The 15,425-nt window shown below is 42.5% G+C and overlaps 1 protein-coding gene across 1 annotated transcript in view; it reads left to right on the plus strand.

Moving 5' to 3' along the window:
- Positions 1-741: 741 nt before the first annotated feature.
- MPP3 (MAGUK p55 scaffold protein 3) overlaps positions 742-15,425 on the plus strand; it is a 97,387-nt gene continuing 82,703 nt past the window's right edge. The window contains exons 1-2 of the mRNA XM_067469994.1: positions 742-1,090; positions 9,080-9,205. Coding sequence (XP_067326095.1) covers positions 9,181-9,205 — 25 coding nt within the window. The 5' untranslated portion in view covers positions 742-1,090; positions 9,080-9,180. The remainder of the gene's footprint in view (positions 1,091-9,079; positions 9,206-15,425) is intronic.

Below are 15,425 nucleotides of genomic sequence, written 5' to 3' on the forward strand. Positions count from 1 at the left end.
TAGGAATGGTGGGAGTTGGAGTCCAAAACACTTGGAGGAAGACCCAAGTTTGACCATGCCTGAGGCTATTAGGAATGATGGGAGTTGGAGTCCAAAACATGCCTGAGGCTATTTGGAATGGTGGGAGTTGGAGTCCAAAACACTTGGAGGAAGACCCAAGTTTGAGCATGCCTGAGACTGTTAGGAATGGTGGAAGTTGGAGTCCAAAACACTTGGAGGAAGACCCAAGTTGGACCATGCCTGAGGCTGTTAGGAATGGTGGAAGTTGGAGTCCAAAACACTTGGAGGAAGACCCAAGTTTGCCCATGCCTGAGGCTGTGAGGAATGGTGGGAGTTGGAGTCCAAAACACTTGGAGGAAGACCCAAGTGTGACCATGCCTGAGGCTGTTAGGAATGGTGGGAGTTGGAGTCCAAAACACCTGGAGGGCCTGGTGTAGATGCACTCTAATAGATGCACTTTAATGCCGCTTTGAACTGCCATGGCTCAATGCTATGGAATCCTGGGAGTTGCGGTTTGGTGAGGCACCAGCACCATGTAAAACTACAACTCCCAGGCTTCCATTCCATTGAGCCATGGTGGTTCAGGTGATGTGTCAAAACTGTTTTCATTCCACAGTGGGGACAGATTTAGAGATTTTTAAACTCTGACAACAGGGGCTAGAAAAAAAAAGTGAGTTTGGGATGCATCTTCAGGGAATCTTCCTTTCTGTTTGCTCCTGGTCTGCCCCACAAGCCGATTGGCCCAGGAGCCTGGATGGGATCGGGTCCAGTTGGGGGCGGAGAAGGAAAAGGAGAAAGGTCTTTCCCTCCAGCGCTGAACAAAAGAAGGAAGGAAGGAAGGAAGGAAGGAAGGAAGGAAGGAAGGAAGGGGACGCGGGATCGGGGCTGCTCTGAGGCGGCTCTGAAGCGCATGAGCGAGGCGCGCCTTGCCAAGACGGAGGAGGAAGAGAAGGAAGAGGAGGAGGAAGAGGAGGAGGAGGAGGAGGAAGAAGACGCGGCCGAGCCAGTGCGCGCAGCCGCCGGACGCCCCCGGAGGTGGCGACGGAGGAAGGGGCCGAGGCAACCCATCCAACCCCAAGCCGTCCTGCGGGTAATGTTGCCATCAGGAGGGGTGTTTGATGGGGAGGGAGGATGGAGAGGCCCAAGCAGGCCTAGGAGCGTGGAGGAGGGGAGCTCAGCCTTTGCCCCACTGACTAACACCCCCCTCATTCCCGCCCACAAAGGCTCCTCAGCTCCTGTAGCCACCGATCTTCTCCTCTTCCCACCCCAGGCCCCCTTCCTCCATCCCCCACCCCTCTCCGCCTCTCACCCCTAAAACACGGGGGCGGAGCTTCTCAGGGATCTCTTTTTGGGGGCAGGAAGAGCATCCCCGGCTTCTCCAGAGATGCTGGCTCATGGTGGCTACTGCTCGGTGCTGCTCTCAGGCCTGGAACACGCATTCCAAGAGAGAAAGAGCAAGGGGGCTTTTTTCTCTTCAAACCTCTGAGCTATGGGCCGGGGACTTGTGTGTATGTGTCTTCATTTAAAGGGACTGGGTCTGTTTGGGTAGGTTTCAGCACTCAAGACAGCTCCCTCAGCACGGAAGGCAGCTTTCAGGACTTAGGACAGCTCCCTTAGAGGAGCCCACTCATTTCAGAACCTTGGACAGCTGCTTTAAATTGGTGGTAGGTTTCAGGACCTCAGACACTTCCCTTAGAGTTGATGGTTCCTTTCAGTGCCTTAGATACCTCCCTTAGAGTTGATGCTCGGTTTCAGAACCTAGGATAGCCCCCTTAGGGTTGATGGTGGGTTTCAGGACCTAGATTAGTTCTCTTATTGCTGATGGTAGATTTCAGGACCTAGAGCAAGTCCCTTAGAGTTGATGCAGGGCCTAGTTTAGCTCTTTTAGAGTTGATGGTGGGTTTCAGGACCTAGAATAGTTCCCTTAGAGTTGATGCAGGACCTAAGTTAGCTCCTGTAGAGTTGATAATGGGTTTCAGGACTTAGGTTAGTTCCCTTAAAGTTGATAGCAGATTTCAGGTCCTAGAACAGTTCCCTTAGATTTGATGCAGGGCCTAGATTAGCTCCTTTTGAGTTGATGGTGGGTTTCAGGACCTAGAACAGTTCCCTTAGATTTGATGCAGGGCCTAGATTAGCTCCTTTAGAGTTGATAATAGGTTTCAGGACTTAGGTTGGCTCCCTTAGAGTTGATAGCAGATTTCAGGACGTAGAGCAAGTCCCTTAGAGTTGATGCAGGGCCTAGATTAGCTCCTTTAGAGTTGACAGTGGGTTTCAAGACCTAGAACAGTTCCCTTAGAGTTGATGCAGGAACTAAGTTAGCTCCTTTAGAGTTGATAATGGTTTTCAGGACTTAGGTTAGCTCCCTTAAAATTGATAGCAGATTTCAGGTCCTAGAGCAGCTCCCTTGGAGTTGATAGTGGGTTCCAGGACCTAGAGCAGCTCCCTTAGATTTGATGGTAGGTTTCAGGACCTAGAGCAGGTCCCTTAGAGTTGATGGTGGGTCCCAAGACCTAGGACAACTCATGTAGAGTAGGTATTAAGTGTCAAAACCTCAGACACCTTCCTTAGGGTTGAAATGATTATCTGCTGAGCTGATGGTTGGTTTCAGCACTTCGTGGAGATCACTTACATGTGCAAATCCAGCTGCCCATTTTTGATCAGGTAGGTCATAGGCCTAGCCTGTAGCTTATGTTCTTTATGGAATGAGTGGTGGCTACTCACGGAGGAGGGACATTGCTCTGCATGTGCTCAGATGCATTGCTGTCATAATATGGAGGGCCTGTGGTTCGGTGACAGGACTCATGTTGTGCACACAATTCCCATGTTTCATTCCAATATTTCCAGGTAGGGATTGGAACAAAAACTGCTTCCAACCCTATAGACCTTCTGTAGCTTTGTAAGTACAATACCGAGCTTTGTAGAGGACCAATGACAAGGTCAGGAATAGAAAGCAGTCCCTGAATAGTGATGTTCTTGTCTCACAGGCTTTCAGTTCCTCTCCTTGAAAAATTTTAACCAAGTTAAGGTCCATGAGAAGTTGAAAATAGTGACTCACTAAGGATGGGAAAAAGAAAAAAAAAGTATTTTCTTCATCATTTGGAAGCAAAATTATTATTTTTTTATTTTATGTGATGGGGTATGGTGTGGGATGCTGCCCACAAATATTTTGGGGGCCAACACAGCCCCTAATTCCTAAAGATTGTCCACTTCTGATTTTGGCAAGTCATATAGTATACAGCAGTCTCATCCAATATTTGCTTTCACCTCCTAATCCTTGTTACCTGAAGGGACCGCATCAGTCTGCCTAATGGTGAAAGTAGCCTCTATTCTTCTGTTGACTTCAGGATATACTTATGATATGAAGAAAAGAACAGGGGAGATGGGAACCACAGACCAGGAGCCCAGCAGGGTTTCGAGAAAGATGTAGCATTGGTCATCTAAGACAAGGAGGAGAAATTGTGTGGGGATGAAAAGGGGAAGCAAGCTGCTGGGAAGACAAAATGGTTAAGAAATCAATGCTAGCAGTAGCTGCAAAGCAAATGGAACTGGAAGAAAGGTGTGCAGGAGAAATAAACATGGGTAGAATACAGGGGTGATGAAAAGAAGGGCCCTTTGGAGCTGGCCCAAAACATCTTGCTGACTCAGGTGAAGAAGAAACTGGCCTACAGTCCTTTCCACCTATAGAAGTTGACCATGTTCCTTTTCACCTTGGACAGTTTTAGGCACAGAAGAAGGTTTTTTTTTTTACATAGGAAGTGAACTTGAAAGTTACTTCCAGGGCACTTTTTGTTTTAAGAAAGATCTCTCCTAGTTCTTTAACAGACTTGCTACCCATCTCAAATATTACCCCCCACCTTAGAGAGTTCCTTAGAGAGTGTTTGTGGTATTTGAGGGGAAAACATGTTTTCTGAAATGTTCTTCATTTTTAAAAAAATCTGTGGAAACCAAAAAATCCTCACATTTGTGTGCTGTAATATACTTTGCCCATGCCTACCCTAAACTAACCTGCTCCTTTCAGGTGTATTGGAAGATTTTTTGGGATGCCCATGTGTTGAAGAGAGATTCAGCTGTTGGTTTGGTTGGTTTATGTAAGTGGAATAGATGAGGATGTGATTATATTATTTGCCTTAGATTATGTAATTTCTTTGGTCTAGCCCTGAAAAGAGTCCTGGTTCAACAAATCATCTTTCCCACTCTGGTACACCAGACATCTTCTTGTGGGAAACTCGGAAGGTTAAGAGTTCATAGCTATATTCTGAGATACTGATGAGTACTCTTGACTGGTTGGTGATGTTGTGCTTGGTTTGATCCATTCTGTTGGCCAGAACTATAGGACTCACTGAAGGAGTGGCAAATGGTTTAGGACCCTTTGAAGCTAGATATTGTTCCAAAATCTGCTGTCTGGGGGTTCTGGGAGTTTTCATTCAAAAAAGTAACATTTCCATGCTCTCCGTATTTGTATGCTATGGTGTGGATGGCATAACATCCAGTTTTCAGCTGTGTGTGAAACATAGGTGGTCAAAACATGAACCCATGTCCTAACATAGGAATGGAGAGCATCTGGGCCTATAGCAGGCATGGGCAAACTTCGAGCCTCCAGATATTTTGGACTTCAACTCCCATAATTCCTAACAGCCTGCCAGCTGTTAGGACTTGTAGGTGTTGAAGTCCAAAACACCTGGAAGGTTGAAGTTTGCCCATACCTGGTTTATAGGCTGCTTATATCCTACACGAGATCCTTCTGTGACCTTCAGGTTCCTCATGGTAGAGCTGATTGTTAGCAGGGAGAGTTGTGCTGGCTCATTGGAGCATAGGCATCTATCTTCCATGAGGTCAGATTTATTGTTTGTTGAGCCTAGTATTATCTACTTCAGCCCCCGCCAAGGAGATGTCCTCCAGATGTGCTGAGCTATAAATCTTCTCACCTCAGACAGCATGGTTACTCAAAATGAAAGGTACTGAAGAACATTTGGCTAGCTTCAGCTTGAAGATGGTTGATTTATTTTGACTGGTAATAATTATCCACCCATCTATTTATCTCTCCACCTATCATTTTATATATCTTGTCTTTTTTACAGACTGGGACTTAAGTCTGCTTTGAAAGAGACAGAAAATTACAATAAATACACATGCAGAATTAATATTAAAGCACACAATAAAAGAATTAAAACCATTTAAAATCTTACTTTAAGACAAAGATTAAAACAGCACAGCTCTATAAAAAAACTATGTTCTTGTTAAAACTCAATTTGCAAAGGCTTACTGGAAAAGAAAGGTCTTAACCTGCCACTGAAGGGATGATGAAGAAGAACTCATTCTAGAGAAATGCTTTCAAAGTGTGTGGAAGCAGTTGCAGAGCTTTTCCTTTATCCCTCCCCCCCCCCAATTCTGGGTGTGAAGGTGGTGAGATAGAAAGATGTACCTCCCCTATAGACTTTATAGCTTGGGCTGGCCTATATGGGAAGATATTGTCCTTCAAATAAGCTGGGCTTGGGCCCCATAGGGCTTTTGAGACCATAACCACCACTTTGAATTGAGCCCCAAAATGAACCGGCAGTCAGTGGAGCTTTTGCAGCAAGGGAGTTGTGTGCTACCTGTAACCAACACTTGTTAACAAACTTGGCTACGGTTTTTTTGGACCAAGTTTCTGAAGACTCTCCAAGAACAGCCCCACATTTTGTGCATTATAGTAATTCATTTACAATACAGCTAAGTCATGCTGTGTCACCTTGGCCACATTAAACATCCCAAAGAACAAGTGTAGCTGACACACTAACTGGGCAAATGCATGTCTGGCCAATACAGAAACCTTATCATCCAGGGTGAGTGCTGAATCTAGGAATACACCGAAGGTACAAACCTGTGTTTGTTTGTTTGGTTGCATGTTGCATGTCATTTCTGGTGTGAGAAACTCAGCTGTCCCAGGAGATGCCTGGATGTGTTACCATCCTGTGGGGAGGCTTCTCTCATGACTTACAAGGAGTGCTGCTTGACTATCAAGCAAAAAGTGGGTGCTAGAAACAATATCATACGCAAGCTGACTGGCACAACATGGGGATCACAACCAGATTCAGTGAAGACATCTGCCCTTGCGCTGTGCTACTCTGCTGCTGAGTATGCATGCCCAGTGTGGAACACATCTCACCACTCTAAAACAGTGGATGTGGCTCTTAATGAGACATGCCGCATTATCACAGGATGTCTATGCCCCACATTACTGGAGAAATTATACAGTTTAGCTGGTATTGCACCACCTGACATCTGCCAGGAAGTAGCAGCCAATAATGAAAGGACCAAGGCAGTGACATCTCTGGTCCATCCTCTGTTCAGATATCAGCCAGCATGCCAATGCCTTAAATCAAGAAATAGCTTTTTAAGATCTACAGAGATACTTGCAGGAACACCTCAGCAAGCAAGAGTTCAAAAGTGGCAGGCTAAAACCCGGAACCTCAAGCCATGGCTGATACCAAATGAGAGACTCCCTCCTGGGAACACAGAAGACCAGGCAACTTGAAAGGTGCTGAACAGACTGCACTCTGGCACCACAAGATGCAGAGCCAACCTTAAGAAATGGAGCCACAAAGTGGAGTCCATGACATGCGAGTGTGCAGAAGAGCAAACCAGAGATCACCTATTACAATGCAGTCTGAGCCCCACCACATGCACAATGGAGGACCTTCTTATAGCAACACCAAAGGCACTCCAAGTGGCCAGCTACTGGTCAAAGGACATTTAGTATAATGCCAAATCTTTAAACTTTGTTTGTGTTTTTAAATATGCTACAATTGTACCTCGATTAGCTTCTGACAAAATAAATAAATAAATAAATAAATAAATAAATAAATACAAACATGTGTCTTTAGGGGAATTACAATCCTATCCAGCATAGGCTGAATCCCTATTCCTTGCTCTGCCTCTTGAATGACTAGAAGCAACTTTGTTTTGCCTGGATTCGGTGTCAACTGTTCACCTTTATCTGATTCTTCACTGGATTAGAATAGCGACCAATTGCTTGGACTCAGTTAGAAAAGGGGAGATAGACTCCCTCTCTCACATCTCAGGCAGGGGACTTTCACAAAAAATGTAGAATTTAGAAGAGTTATCTTTTTTGGATTACTTTTCCTAGAATCTCCCAGGTGTCAAGAGATGTCTGGAGATTTTGGGACTTGCGTCCTTTAAAGTATCTTTTCAAATCTCCTAGAAAATGCTACTTGTTCTTGGAACTGGAGAGGCTAAGAACTGAACTGGAGACTTTCTGTTATGTCCAGCATGTGAATTACTACTGAGTTACAGCCCCTTCTAAGCAATGTCTGCATGTAAAGCAATGAAGCGTCACTTTATATGGACCAAATGCTGCTGGAATTGGGTCACTTAAGGTCCTTAATAAAGCAAGAGGACTTGGAGGAAATTATGTAATACCAGTCAGCTCAAGACCTTTTAAAATTAGAGTTGTCCATCATAGTGGGGTGCGCAATGCAAGAACATTCCCAGAGGCTTGTCAGAGAACAAGTTTGATATTGCTACCTAAGAATGTGCTCATTGAGGGACTATTCTGTCCATATTTGGTGGTTCTGTGTGCACAGAATATGTATATGTATATCCTAATGGCAGATATGTATAGCGCAGGTTGGTCCTTTCATTTCTTGTCTGAATAGAGACCAATGTACACAGATAAAAAAGATTTAATTCCTACCTCATCCCAAGTTCTGAAAATTCACAACTACTTGTGATCTGAGAAGCATGAAAAAAGAATTGTCCATTCATTGGTTGTTGTTTTTTGCCCCTATAAGGAAGGGATTAGTGACAAGATGGCTTAGGGGAAATGTAAGCCTTTTCTACATCTATGCAGTGAGATAGAAATAACTCATGCCCCTATATGCTTTCTTATGGGCAAAAATGACAATAACATACAGCTTCATGGTTTACATTTAATATAGTGCATTTAATCAACGCTGTACATTTAATGTAGTCTAACTCTATGACTGCAGCTTTTGCCCAAGAAGGGAAAGGCAGGTGTGCCAATGCACAAGGACCTGACTTTACTAATTTACAAACCCCAGGATGCCGTAGGATGGAGCCATGATAGTTAAAGTGGTATCAAACTGCCATAAATTTGCAATGTGGATATATCTTTAGACTAAGATCTGAGAAACCAAGGTTCAATTGCCCATTTAGCTGTGGAATTTAGTGAACACAGGGCAATAGCTGGTTCTCAGCATAGTCTTTTTCACAGGGTTGTTGTGAAGATTAACTTGGCCACTGGGACAGCAATTTGCCCATATTCCTAGGGGCAAATGGTGAGAAACGCATATATTGCTGAGCATATATTCAGATTGGAAGGGGGAAAAAAAGACAATGTAGCAGTGGTTCTCAATCTGTGGGTCCCCAGGTGTTTTGGCCTGCAACTCCCAGAAATCCCAGCCAGTTTACCAGCTGTTAGGATTTCTGGGAGTTGCAGGCCAAAACATCTGGGGACTCACAGGTTGAGAACCACTGTAGTAGAGGAATAATTAAAAGTCACATTCCGGAGCCTCCATTTCATAGCACTTTTGATTGTCACAATATGCTTGTGAAAACTGGACAGTGAAGAAAGCTGACAGGAAGAGAATGAACTCATTGAAAAGTGCTTGAGGCCAGTTTAACAGATGCTATGGGTTACCAAAAACACAAATAAATGTGTCCTAGAGCAAATCAAGACTGAAAGCCAAAATACCTCAACTAAGGCTATTGTAATTGGACACATCACGAAACCACATGACTCAGAGAAGACAATATTGCAAGGTCAATCAGAAAAAAAGGAAATAGACAGTAGGAAAAGAAGAATACTATATTACAAGCAGATTGACTCCGTGAAAGAGGCTTCTACCTTAAGCTGTCCTGAATTCTTATATTGGGAGAAAGGCAGGATAAAAATAAAGTAAATGGTTATAAAATAAATAAATAAATAAATAAATTTATGAATGAGGTATAATTCTTTACTTAGTTGGCCTGATAAAAATCAACGTGTTCCCTTGTTCTTTGGTTTCTTTGTTTTAAGAAATATGAAAGTATTTTTCATGCACTTTTGTTTGTTTTACAGGCATATTCGTCACGTGTAAATCCTGGCCCTTGGAAGTGGACTGGACATCCAGTTCACAGCCACCTATTATCTGTAGATAGTGAGTGAGTGAGAAACAAGCCATGCCTGTCCTGTCAGAAGATTCAGGTAAGGAAGCTTAGCATGTTGTCCAACTGAGTTCAACTTTTAATATATCCCATTTTGACTGCTGTGGCTGCATGTTAGAAAATCCTGGGATTTGTAGTTTGCTGACACACTAGAATTCTCTGCCTGAGGATTCCAATTACCTTAAAGGTAAAGGTAAAGGTTTCCCCTTGACATAAAGTCTAGTCGTGTCTGACTCTGGGGAATGGTGATCATCTCCATTTCTAAACTGAAGAGGTGGCGTTGTCCGCAGACACCTCCAAGGTCATGTGATCAGCATGACTGCAGAGAGTGCTGTTACCTTCCCACAGAAGCAGTACCTATTGATCTACTCACATTTGCATGTTTTTGAACTGCTAGGATGGCAGAAGCTGGGCCTAACAGTGGGAGCTCACTCTGCTCCCTGGATTCGAACTGCCAACCTTTCTGTCAGCAAGTTCAGCAGTTCAGAGGTATAACCTGCTGCACCACCTTCTAAGTGCCTTACAAAACTACAAATTCCAGGACTCCATAGGATTGAGTCATGACGGTCAGAGTGGTATCATAGTGTTATAATGGTATTATGTGAAAAGCACCAATCTTTGTGTTTTCAGGTAATTTGTGTAGGAACCAGTGTGTTCTAGTAATGCCAATGCTGTACTGGGATGTGGCAAATAAATGTTCTAGTGCCCATTGAGTTGTGGACTCACTGGGTGACCTTCAGCTAGTCACTCTCTCAGCTTGATATACTTCAAAGTCTTGTTTGGAAGACAAAGTGGGCAGGAAGACCGTCATGGATACAATATTGATATACAGCAAGACTCTGCAGTTTCATCTACCCACATCTAACAAAATATATTCTCCCTAGGACTTTTCTAGATGCTCCATATCATTCGATGGTGTCCATTTGCTGGAATTTCTCCAGAATCATACCCCAGCATTCAAACCACTACATGACATGATTTTACTATGGCCAAGTCATTGTAATTGTTATTTGACTTGAAGTTATTTATGACTTTTGGTGATCCTATCACTGGGTTTTCTTGGCAAGAATTGTTCAGCGAGGGGCTGCTTTTGTCTTCCTCTGAAGCTGAGAGTGGCAACCAGTAGGTTTTCATGCCTGAGTGAGGATTTGACCCCTGGTCTCCCAAAGTCCTTATTCAACACTCAAAGTGCTACACCACTGTAGCAACGGAATAAGCATAATAATAATAATAATAATAATAATAATAATAATAATAATAATAAATTTTATTTATATTTCGCCCTATCTCCCCGAAGGGACTCAGAACACATTACAGAACACATATATGGCAAACATTCAAAGTCATTATACAATTAACAAAGACAGACAGTACATAAACAGAGGTAAAAGCTCCCCATATTTTTCCATCTCTAACAGCTGGAAGCTGTGCTCGACTCTGGCCATGGGAGGTGCTATCGCTCCATCCTCCATGTTGAGGAGCTTTGTTGTCTTCAGGTGCTCTCCCAATTGAATCACTAGCCTGTCCACATGGGCGCCTTTTATTACCTCCCCGCCAAAGCAGTACTTATTTATCTACTCACATTACTGTTTTTGAACTGCTAGGTGAGCAGAAGCTGGATTGATGGTTGTGAGCTCACTGCAATCTGGGCCTGAACTGTCGACCTTTCACTCACCAAGATTTTCTGCATCTGGTGGTTTAACCCGCTGTGCTGAAGCCCCCGCCCCCCACCCATGGACTTTATCATAATCCCCATGGACTTTGCCTGATACCAAAATGATGTCAGAATGGACCTTGTATAAACTTCCTTGGGTGGAGTTTGATTGAAAACTGGAAAAGGATTGTGTATCTTTAATGGCTGTGTAGACGAGGAATTTTAGCAGCCACTGCTTGCGACATAGGCTCAATCAACACTGCCTACATAATTCAGCTTCGAAGTGTAGCAGCTCTACAACGGACACCACAAAAACATGCTCTAGTGTATTTTAACCCCTTTAAATCGAGATAAGCAAAGTCGAGGGACACTCCGATATAAAGCCCATAATGTGCATTAGCACACTCTAGCATAAACTGAATCACATGGCAAAATCAGCTCAGCAGAATTGAAATCACTGTGTGGAAACCTGAAGTGTAGCTGTCAAGCCATGGAGACTGCGGATCCTGGAACTAGTTCGAGGCCAGCCTCTGCAGTGTGTGTAATCATTATCTGGGCCTCAAACTTGTTCCAGGATCATCTGAATACTGAAATCTCTTTTTTCTATGTTGGTTTGAAACCAACCTAAACACTCAGTGTAGATGTGTCCAGGATGGAGACCTGGCAATGGCTCCTCTACCTTGACATATGTGGCTGAAATTCCCTCTTCTACACTGTATTTAAAGATATAGGAGCCATTGCCAGATTTCCAACTGAAAACCTTGCTACCCAGATGGATATCATAACTAAAAAAAAAAAAATCTCTCTCCACTTGCCGTTGTTGAAAGAGGAGGTGGAGAAAGACATCTAAAAAGACTTATGTTGCCTTCTGCAGTACAAGGTGGCTGTTTTTATTTAATGGCATGGGGCATAGTTTTCCTCATTTGGCAAAACCATGTTTTCTCCTTTATACATTTGCCAGCTGAGGATAACACTTCACGCCCCAATAAATCTGATTGTCTTTAAGGTGCCACAATACTCATTTAGATGTGTGCATGTGTGTGTTGTAACAGGCTAGCACCTACCAGGATCTGTGTCTGGTGGATTTCTCCCCCTTTCCTATCTAGAGGCAAGAGAGCTTAGAGAAAAAACAGTTCCAAGCAATGAGTGTGTGTGCAAGTGTGAAGGGGAGGGGAAGAGAGAGGAAATCTGGGTTAAAGACAATAACACTGGAAATAATTTAAGAATAGAAGTGGATGTGTGAGGAGGGGAGGAAGAGGGAAGCTTATTATGAAATGCTATTATCTAGGACTTAATTCTCTCCAAATGAACAATGGAAGAAATGTTTTAAGAGTGAAGTTAAACTGGCAGTGTTCCTTGTCATGATCAGGCCCCCAAAATGTACATGGTTTGCCTGTCTTGAATAATAAAGCTTTGGTATAGTGTGTGTGAGTATTCAGAGTACATTGTTTCAGGGCGCTTCCACACAGCCATAAAACCCAGAATATCAAGACAGAAAATCCCACAATATCTGCTTTGAACTGGGTTATCTGAGTCCACACTGCCAAAGCAGAAAATGTGGGATTTTATTCAGCTGTGTGGAAGGGGCCCCAGTTAATCCCCACAACAGCTCTATAAGGTAGTCAGCTTAAAAAAATCATAGATGGTTTGGTTAACCATATGAGGTTAATTTGACTGAATGGCTTGAATGAGAGTTAGGATTGTGCAGTATTTAGAGCTTTTGATTGGGAGTATATTGTAGAATTAATGCAGTTTGACACTACTTTAACTGTTCAATGCGATAGAATTATGGGAGTTGTAATATTGGGGAGGCAGGTGAAAATTGGAATCTTCTTCAGCCTGTTGGTCTCCAGTTGGGTTGGACTACAACACCCATCATCTTAGGCAGAATGGTGTCTGTTGGGACCATACTATGCTATTGCTTGCCCACACATTTCCCAGTTTTTTGTCTGTGCAAAGAGGAACCAAATATGTATCTACACTGTAGAATTAATGCAGTTTGACATCACTTTAACTGCAATGCTTCAATGCTATGGAATCTTGGGAGTTGTAGTTTGATGAGGCACCAGCACACTTTGGTAGAGAAGACAAAAGACCTTTTAAAACAAGCATGGGCAAACTTCAGCCCTCCAGGTGTTTTTGACTTCAACTCCCACAATTCCTAACAGCCGCTAGGCAGTTAGGAATTGCGGGAGTTGAAGTCCAAAACACCTGAAGGGCCAAAGTTTTCTCACACCTGTTCTAAAATGACAACTCCTGTTATTCTATAGCATCGAGCCATAGCAGTTAAAGTGATGTCACCATTTTATGCTCCTCTGACATCCAAATTCAAGTCCCTTTCGGGCATAAGATTTTCTAAGCCCCATCCCACAAGGTGATTGGTGTTGCTATGTTCACCAGGCAATGCTTATTATTTCTAGGATTTTTCAAGATTTATATGAAATATTTGGTTCATAGCTTCACAGCATGAGAAAACGACATTGAATTTATTATTCAACTAAAACTCAGTGAGTCCAAACGGGACCGTTGAGAAGGTAGAAACTCCCTGCTGTCAGTGATTAAATGTGTAATAGGAAACTATATTGAAATGAAATTTAGTTGTGATTGGTTTTTCTCTATCTTGTACAATATATGTCAGCTTTTCCATAAGTTCAGTAAATTTTATTTTCCTTATGTTTTATGCTAGCCTTCGATTGAGAGCTATTCTGTTTCCGATTCTCAGCTTTTATCAGTCTTTCAGAAAAATAAACAAATAAACAGCAGATCTTTATGCCTGAATGCCCCACAGATGTCACAAAATAGAGAGAAATTCTATATTTGGATCAGCAGGAACAGCTTGGTTTGTAATTTAACTTATTCTCAAAAATATTTTCCCCAAAATTCAGAAATATTGGATAACTCTTATCATATGTGGAAATATGTACCCAGTGCCCTTCAGTTCCTCCAGCACTGGTTTGATGAGTGTTTGTGTACATATTTCATTTTTACTGGGGTTAGATACCAGTGGTATATTATTTTTAAATATGGGAAGATATATATTTTATTGCAAATCTTTTCCATAATGTTTTCTGTGTAACATTTGTATGTTGATCAGTACCAGCTCTTAAAAAGTTTTTAGGATCTGGATATGCAAATTTGATCAATAGACAGTAAATCTTCAATGTTTGTTTGGGAACATTGTACTTGCAAGTTTTTTGTGAGGCTGTACTAATATAATGAGCAATTAAATAATGTTTCTGGCATTGATGACCACAAATTGAGGACACACTATAGTAAATTACATGACAAATTGCTTTTAATATATTCTGCACACTTTCTGAACAACATCAGCCAGGTTCCCCTTTTGTTTGCTTTGTTTACAATATTGAACTTGAAAGTTTCCATATGCTCCTTTGTTACATTCACTTGTCCTAATAACAGTATTATCCTAATAAGAAATTTAGAATTTGCTTTATGGCCAACATGGTTTTCTGTGTAATATTAAAACAGTGCATCATTGAACGAGAACTGCAGAAACAAGATATAGGCACTGGCAGTAAAAAAAAATAAAAAAGCAATGGTATGAAGAGTATCATAAAGTAGAAGGTTGTTAATTCAAAGATCACAAAAAATGTAGTTTTCAAGAAAAGAGAGAGAATATGTTGAATAGCTTCATGGTTGTATGCCAGTGGTTCCCAACCTATGGTCCATGGACCACCAGTGGTTCCCAGAACAAAAATGTGGTCTGCGGCCTCATGATTGCCTCACTGTTGCCTCAAAACTACGCCACAACGAAAGCAACTGGTCTTGTGAAACCCTCTTAAAGTGCTGAGGTAACGGGAATGTTGGGAGGGGAGAGGCCGACTACCCACAAAAGATCACTACTACCACATCAGCTCTAGATTATTAAATATGGTTTTCTGTGGGTGAACAGATGGTGACTACTGGATGGCATACGTTCTGTATCAGATAGACCACATCAGCATTGGCTAGCTGATGTGGTCTGGCCAATGCAATTTTCTGAATCAGCACCCCAAATAACCAAACCAAATCTAAAGTTGACCAAAAACTGATTCGTAACCCTTTTGGTACTAATGTTGGAGAGTGGTCCCTGGTCAAAGTGGTCCCTGTTCAAGAGAAGACAAAAGACCTTCTAAAACAGGCACAGGCAAACTTCAGTCCTCCAGGTGTTTTTGACTTCAACTCCCACAATTCCTAACAGCTGCTAGGCTTGTCAAGTGATCACTGGTCAAGTGGTCCCTGGTCAAAAAAAGTTGGGAACCACTGTTGTACGCTATTCAGAGACTGGAAAAGTTATTTTTTTGGACTAGTACTTGTGGGATACTACAGGTAACATAGCCTTGCTATGTGGGATTCTGGAGATTATTGTTCCAAGTAGTAATATTTCCATGTTCTTGTACCATGGCTACGAAGACCCTGCCCTTTTTCTCCTGCTGACTACAGCAGCAAAATGTGTTTTTACTACTTATACAAAAAAAAAAAAAAAGAAAAAAAGAAAAAGATTCACAGAAGAATTTAACACTTTCCAATATTTGCAGAACTACCAGGTTCTGTGCCAACCTTTCTTTGAATACAACCATCAGCCCAGATGCAGTATTGTCAATGC

Source organism: Anolis sagrei, chromosome 6 (genome assembly GCF_037176765.1).
Source record: "Anolis sagrei isolate rAnoSag1 chromosome 6, rAnoSag1.mat, whole genome shotgun sequence".
NCBI lineage: Eukaryota > Metazoa > Chordata > Lepidosauria > Squamata > Dactyloidae > Anolis > Anolis sagrei.